Source organism: Eriocheir sinensis, chromosome 69, assembly GCF_024679095.1.
Source record: "Eriocheir sinensis breed Jianghai 21 chromosome 69, ASM2467909v1, whole genome shotgun sequence".
Classification (NCBI taxonomy): domain Eukaryota; kingdom Metazoa; phylum Arthropoda; class Malacostraca; order Decapoda; family Varunidae; genus Eriocheir; species Eriocheir sinensis.
The window spans coordinates 147,719-155,582 of NC_066577.1; the positions used below are offsets into that span (position 1 = coordinate 147,719).

Consider the following 7,864-nt stretch of genomic DNA (forward strand, 5'->3'; position numbering starts at 1 on the left):
CGTTGAGGATAGCAAAGTTGTAGGCTTGTTCACCAGGATGGTCAGTGAAAGAGGATGAAAGCCAAAGCTGGTGGTGAACATTGAAATCTCCTAGGATGGAGATTTCAGCGAAGGGAGAGTGGGTCAAGATGTGCTCCACTTTAGAATTCAAATAGTCAAAGAATTTTACATAGTTGGTAGAGTTAGGTGAGAGATAAACAGCACAGATGTATTTAGTAATAGAATGACAATGAAGTCTTAGCCAGATGGTGGAAAATTCAGAAGAGTCAAGGTCATGGGCACGAGAGCAAGTGATGTCGTTGCGCACGTAGGCGCAACATCCAGCTTTGGATTGAAATTTAGGATAGAGATAGTAGGAGGGAACAGAGTAGAGATTGCTGTCAGTAGCCTCAGAAACCTGTGTTTCGGTAAGGAAGAGAAGGTGAGGTTTAGAGGGGGAGAGATGATGTTCCACAGAATGAAAATTAGAGCGAAGACCGCGAATGTTGCAGAAATTGAGAAGAAAGAGGTTCGAGGAGTTATCAAGACACCTCTCGGGTCGGCAGCCAGAAGGGGAGTCCTCCCTGGGGGAATTTGTGGTCCCCCCCCCAGGCGGGGACTCCGAGGCTTGGTGTATGTGCGCCATTTTGAAATTTTAATTTTGGGAAAAGGTGTATATGTTGTGTGAATGTAGTGTGGTGTGGATAAAGAGAGGATCTGTCTTTAGAGAGCATGCTGAACTACTCTCCGGTGTTGGTGAGACAATAGGGAAACGGTTAGTGAGGACATGGGAAGGGTCTTTGGAGGGCTTCAGTTTTAATCGTTTTATTACTACACTTCGTTTTAAAAATACCTGAAAAAGCAAAATAACAAGGATCGTGCAGCAAACAACACCCTCTCTTCACCTTTAACCTCTCTCAACCAACTCCGACTCACCTTTGAACACTTTCTTCCCTCCATTATTAAGCTCCGATGTCCAAAAAAAATAACCGAAATACCACAAAATACAACAAACAGGTTCGAATCTCTCTCCCGGCACCCTCTTTTCACACCGAGGACCCCCAAACCAGCAACAAGTCGGCCGTGAACACTTTAATTCCTTTATTACCATGCTCAGTCGTCGAAATACCCCATTACCCAAATATATCAAAATAATACAAAAATGTTCTAATCTCCCGCCCAACACCTTCCTTTCGCACCAGTCGCCCCCAAACCAGCACCAAGTCGGCTGTGAACCCTTTATTTCCATTATCGGGGCGTCGCGGAAAGAGTGTCGGCGGTACATAGCGGGGATGGGCCTCGAGGGCACAGGTGGAAGGCCAACCCGCGCCCCGGAACGGCCTCTGTGGGCGCGTGGCTCACAGGGGCGGCGCCGAGGCATAAGGAGCGCTCCTGACTGTTGACCACTCGTTATGGGTCTTCTTTTCTCTTATGTAACGACTTGTGAGGGTGTAAGGAAGGAGGAAGTGTGGGTAGCTGGGTGGGTGGGCGGGTTGAGTACGCGCCCGCGCGTGTGTGTGTGTGTGTGTGTGTGTGTGTGTGTTGTAGTTGTTATTATGTTATGCGATCCTGTGTTGCTCCCTCGAATATTGATCAAAGTTTACCTTCTAAATAATGTTATGCTTTTACACATTTTGGCGCCCTATAATAAAAAAAATAGCACATATATTTGACAAGATTTTGGACGAGTAGTGGGTCACTTCCCTGAAGGGTACTGCGTAGCTTTATGACCTTCGTGATAAACTGACAAGCCTTCTGCACCATAAACTTGAAAAAAATAAACTGATGAGAACCCAATTAACCTCCTTTGTGGCCTTCAGGAATCGTCGAGGAAGCGTCTGAGAATACCGACAAGAGGATGCTTTGGTGCTGGTTTAGAGTTGCCTGAGGTGAACATTAAAGAAAAAAAAGTGTTACGAGGAAATTTGAACCTTGGTACTTGTTTATGTATTGTGATGTATTGTTTAATATATTCATCCTCATTCTCTTTTGCTGCGCGATGTGACTTTCAATGGTGTGTTCAAGGGGGACTTGGGTTGCCTTAGTGTTGGCGGGTGTGGAAAGAGAAAGAGGTGTAAGGAGGAAAATTCAAGCCGAGATACTCTTTATTTTGTTGCATTTAGCCTTACTCCCCCGTCTGCAATGGTAGGAGAGGAAGAGCCAATATAACGTCTGTTTTGATGTTTCCATTAATTGTACACGGTTCGTAGTGATAATGAATACATAACGATCATGGGTACCGTGACGGTGGTTCAGAACTTTAGATGACTGCTGAAGGGGAAAGGGGTGGGGGGAGGCAGGGGTTAAGAAGAAAGTTGACTGTAGCAGTATATATATATACCTATATATATATATATATATATATATATATATATATATATATATATATATATATATATATATATATATATATATATATATATATATATATATATATATATATATATATATATTGTAATGCCAGACATGTTACTTGGGTTCCGTGTCGCCGTCAGGAGACTCCGTGGGAGGGAGCTATGTAAACACTTTGCACAGCTTCTGTAGTTTAATATTCTTCTTTAGTAGTACACTTCACTCTGACTCTTCACTTACCACTAGCTTACTATGACTGGGACTGGGACTCTCTCGCCCTCTTCTCCTATATATATCCAGAACAGTACAGTCTAGAATATTACAGTATATTTCAGATCATACAAGAACATGTAGCAAAAATATATGCGAGTTGGCAACACTTCCCGCCTGGCGCCTGGCCGCGCCCGCCAGGACGGCTCGCCTTGCTCCCCGCCCCTTTGCTCGTTTCTCCGGGAGCCTTCTAGAGGCCTATGGTCGCCGGGGGAAGCTTCCGGCACAACACTATCCCCCCCTCTTAATTGTGATCGTCCCGATCACACACTTAACTATGTACAAACATAAGAGAATTAATCAAAAACATAATAATCGTCGTATCGCTGTGGACGCCTGCGTTGTCTCTGTCTTCTGTTCGTTGCCTCCTGCGCGCCTGTCTCCTGGTGCGCCTCGTCGTCGTCCGCTTCTTGGGGTGTCCCTGGAACATCTGCCGAAGCCGGGAGGTTATCTCCGTCGGCTGAAAGGGCCAGGAGGCCTACGTCGTCGTCGAACTCCTCTCGGTCCTGGACGTCCCTTGCGTTTTCGTCGGCTGCTGGGTGTCTGTAGTTGTTCCAGGTGTAGTTTCCCGGACCGTGGTACCTCCATAGGCGGTTGACGTGGACAACTTTCGGCTTGGTCTTTTCCGTTCTCCGGATTCGGTAAGTCACGTCGGAGAGGCGTTCTAGCACAGTGTAAGGGCCTTCCCAGGGGCTTCTTCTTAGCGGCACCTTCATATTCCTTCTTCCTCTTATAGCATTCGTTCTCCTTGTGCCCAACCTTCTCGCAGTACCAGCACGTTCCTTGGAACCTGTCTGTGTCGCTGACAGCGCCCTTTCGTGCCCTAAAGCCAGAAGTCGAGTCGTCCCTGAAGCTTGACAAGCTAGACCTAACAAAGGACTCAAACTCCATGGCACGTGCCAGAGCTTCCTGCATTGATGTTGGCTTAGCTTGGTTCACTTGTATCTTCAGCTGAGGGCTGTCCAGGGCATCGATGAATTGATCACGCAGCAAAACCGTCAGCAGGTTAGGGGTGGCACCTGGGTATGCCTTGTGCGCCATACTCTCAAGGTCCTGAGCGAGTTCCTGAAGAGACTCGCCGCGCCTCCTGTTGCGGGTTCTGAACCTAACCCTGAAGAGCTCGTTCTGGTGCTTGGTCCCATATCGTTGCTCCAGCGCCTGTGCCAGCCCGCTGTAGCCGCCCTTTGTCGCATTGTCGAGCTGAGCAAGGACCTCCAGCGCCGCCCCTTTCAGGCTAGTGGCCAGCTGTACCGCGCACTCTTGGTCATCCCATCCGTTCCGAGCTGCTAACAGCTCAAAATGAGCGCGGTAAGCCTCCCAGGAGACCTTCCCATCAAACTCCTGAGGCTTCTTTCTAACAGGCGAACCCAGCAGATTCATGGGGCTGGCGGAACTTCTTGCGGGGATAAACTCAGGCGAAACAGGGCTCAAACTACCCCGGACTTGCGTAGGAGAAGCATCTTGGGTACAACTAGCCCCTGCAGGCACTGGCTGTCCGTTTCCAGCCAAGCAGTCTTCAAGGGCCTTCACTCTGTCACTTACTTCTAATATTTCTTTGTGTGTCGTCTCCCGTACCACCTCCATCTCTTGTTGAAGATTTGTGTGTTCTATCTCCACTTCTATCAGGCGTTGTCCCAAGTTCGTGGTCACATCAGTCATTTCTCTTCGCACTGACTCACTTCCATCTTGTACTGCTTTTAGCTGTAGCTGTAATCCTGTGAAGCGATCTTCTAGCTGTTCTTTGAGTTCTTGGAGTGTTCTTTCTTGTTGTTGCTGTGCTCTTTCTTGTTGTTCTTTGAGTTCTTGGAGTGTTCTTTCTTGTTGTTGCTGTGCTCTTTCTTGTTGTTCTTTGAGTTCTTGGAGTGTTCTTTCTTGTTGTTCTTTGAGTTCTTGGTGTGCTTTTTCTTGTTGTTCTTTGAGTTCCTGGAGTGCTCTTTCTTGTTGTTGCTGTGCTTTTTCTTGTTGTTGCTGTGCTCTTTCTTGTTTCTCCCCCTGTAGTCTCAAGGCTTCCAAAAGTTCAGTCAACATGTCCCTCTGGGCAGCTTGGGAACGAGTCTCCATGGCGAAAAACAAATGCCTACACTCCTGACACCAGTGTTATGCCGAACGTGTTACTTGGGTTCCGTGTCGCCGTCAGGAGACTCCGTGGGAGGGAGATATGTAAACACTTTGCACAACTTCTGTAGTTTAATATTCTTCTTTAGTAGTACACTTCACTCTGACTCTTCACTTACCACTAGCTTACTATGACTGGGACTGGGACTCTCTCGCCCTCTTCTCCTATATATATCCAGAACAGTACAGTCTAGAATATTACAGTATATTTCAGATCATACAAGAACATGTAGCAAAAATATATGCGAGTTGGCAACACTTCCCGCCTGGCGCCTGGCCGCGCCCCGTGGGGCGCGGACGGCCAGGACGGCTCGCCTTGCTCCCCGCCCCTTTGCTCGTTTCTCCGGGAGCCTTCTAGAGGCCTATGGTCGCCGGGGGAAGCTTCCGGCACAACAATATATATATTAACGGGAGAAGTAATAATATGTTTTAATTTTAAGTGTTGGTTTGAGAGGCAACTATACCCAGTTGGTCACGTCCTTCAGCTATGACCTGTCGTCGAGGCAAAAACAGCTGCGAGAGAAACATGTTTTGTATCATCAGCTGAGCAATACTTCAACGTGGGAGACGAAGTGTGTGTGTGTGTGTGTGTGTGTGTGAGAGAGAGAGAGAGAGAGAGAGAGAGAGAGAGAGAGAGAGAGAGAGAGAGAGAATTTTTCAGTAGGCTATGAATAGTTTGTGTACAGAGCGAAATAACCTACTGTTATAGCCATTTATTGCTGTTTTTATACTGTACAGCACTGGCCGTTTGTACACTGGATGCTGGACGCTACAAAACACAGCAGTGAATACAGCAGTAGGCTACCTCGGTAAACAAGCTAAATAGCAATAGCCTACTTCTGGAAAAAAATAGTTGAAACGTATTTGTGGCGTATAGAACAACGTACATTTACGTACCTGTCACACAGCACACAGAGTGGTGGTGTTGTAACACACTGGGGGGTGACCGGGGGGGACAGGGGGGCAGCGGCGCCCGGGTGCAGCGGTGAGGGAGTCAGGGAAGGGCCGCCCCCTGCTGTGCCTCACGATGAACACTCAACGTTGACACTCCTCCTTCACCACACACCTGACCACAGTGCACAGCCTCACGTGTGTCAAGGCGGCCACACCATCGTCCTCACCTTGGACAGCCGCTTGGCGAGGAAAAGCTAAAGTGGGCAAATTAGCCACTTCATGCGGGTGTTGCCGTGCACACCCTCACCGTCCACTTGCTCTAAAGACACTGACGCCGCGTGACGCCGCCGCACAGCCGCGGGCAGCCGGGCACGTTGCGTTCACTACTAATAATCGCCGCACTTCTCGTATCATGGCAACAGCGTTCACCTTTGTAAATGTTGAAGTATTTCCCTCACATTCTCATTACATTCTCTTCACCCTACTTGCATAATTTTCGCCTCTTCCTCCAGGTCCATTTTTAAACTGTCCTTATTGGCTACTTTATTCTTTCCATCTTTATTTTCTCTACTCTAACAATTTATATTTTCCTGTTTTTCATTATCCTTGATTTTACCTTCAGCTACGTTTTTCTTTCAATCATCTTATATTTCTTTTTTAACCTTTTTTTTTATTTTCCTGTTAATTACTCTCATGTTTTAGTTCATTTATTTTACCTTCAGCTAATTTAATCTTAGTGTTATAATTTTTTTGCTAGCACCTTTGTTTTTTTTTCTTCTTTGTCCTCTTCCTTTTTTGCTACCAACTTAGTCTTTTCCCTCTTCGTTATCTTCACATCCTTGTTCCTTGTACCTGGCTCCTTTACTTTCTATACTTTTATCACAATTATTTTTCAGTTACTTTTTTCGTCTTCCTCTTCCTTTTTTCCCGGTTACTCCATCAGCTTCCTCTTCGTTATCTCCACATCTCTTTCCCGCGTTCCAAATTCCTTTACTTCCTTCGTAATCTCATTGACTACCAGATAAGGAAGACAGAAAAAAGGATCAATCCCTTACGATCCTTTTTCCTAGTCTTCCTCCTCCTCCTCCTTTTCCACCTCACTACATCATAACTTTTGCAATTTTCTCAAATCTCTCAACATATTCCTCCAATCCCTTAAACGACGAACAAAGAGGAGGTAGTGGAAGTCAATAGCCAGGATCGAAACTGTTATTCATTCCACTCTTCCTCTTCGTCTTCCTGTCTAACTCTTCTTCCTTCTCCTCCTGATCCTTCTTCATGTAGCGTTGAATCCTGTTCTGCTGATCCTAATGTTTCTTCAATTCTCCTAGTTCGGCAGATAAGAGAGAGAGAGAGAGAGAGAGAGAGAGAGAGAGAGAGAGAGAGAGAGAGAGAGAGAGAGAGAGAGAGACACGCCAGAGCTCTCGAGCGGCAGCTGAGGTTTGGAGACGACACCCTGGCCATTAGGGACTCCATCAACATCCTGGGGGCGGAGGTCGACTCCAAACTCAGCTTTGACCGCCACCTCGAGAACGTGGCGCGCAAGGTGTCCCTGAGAGTGACACTCCTGCGTCGAGTCCGCCACCTTCTCGACACTGATGGACTCCTAAGGCTGTACAAGGCCCAGGTGAGGCCCATCATGGAGTACAGCCCCCTCACAGGGATGGGTAGCGCCCAGTGCCACCTCTCCCTGTTGTACCGGGTGCAGAGGCGTGCCGAACGCCTCATATACGGTGCCAGTGACCAGGAGCAGCAGCAGCAGCAGCAGGGACGACAAATGGGACACCGGCAATGGCAACAGCAACAACAACAGCAGCACCACCGTCACCACCCGAGACAGGACGTCCCCGCCACCAGATGAATAGTCTGGAGCACCGCAGGAGGTCGGCGCCCTCACAGTACTGCACAAGGCCCAGGTGCAGCACACACCACACCTCGCGGCCCTCGGAGTCCCGTGGAGGAGGTCAGAGCGAGCTACGAGAGCGGTAGCGTCCGGTGATCTTCTCCTCGAAGTCCCGAGAACCCTTACGCTGAGGTGTCAGCGGGCCTTCACCTGTGCCACAGCAACACTGCGGAACGCCTTCACGGCCGAAGTGGACCTATCAGGCCTGAGCACCCACGCGTAAAGACAGCTGCCCATCTGTGGTGTCGCGCACGCCCCCTTAAGTGACAGTGTCTACGAACAATACGGACTTCAAGGGGGGCCACACCCACACTAATATAAAAGAACAAACCATTGGGCAAGCTTTAGAAT

At 48.1% G+C, this 7,864-nt stretch overlaps 1 protein-coding gene across 1 annotated transcript; it reads left to right on the forward strand.

Moving 5' to 3' along the window:
- Nucleotides 1-1,271: 1,271 nt before the first annotated feature.
- LOC126988312 (putative GATA zinc finger domain-containing protein 25) lies at nucleotides 1,272-7,471 on the forward strand. The gene is made up of 2 exons (XM_050846368.1): nucleotides 1,272-1,324; nucleotides 7,078-7,471. The coding sequence occupies exons 1-2, from the start codon at nucleotides 1,272-1,274 to the stop codon at nucleotides 7,469-7,471; spliced, it is 447 nt and encodes a 148-aa protein (XP_050702325.1).
- The last annotated feature ends 393 nt before the right edge of the window (nucleotides 7,472-7,864 follow it).

Coding starts and splice junctions, on each gene's coding strand:
- LOC126988312 (XM_050846368.1), top strand. CDS start 1,272: ATGGGCCTCGAGGGCACAGGTGGAAGGCCAACCCGCGCCCCGGAACGG. Junction 1,325..7,077: donor CGCGCCCCGGAACGGCCTCT/GTGGGCGCGTGG, acceptor CCTGGCCATTAG/GGACTCCATCAACATCCTGG.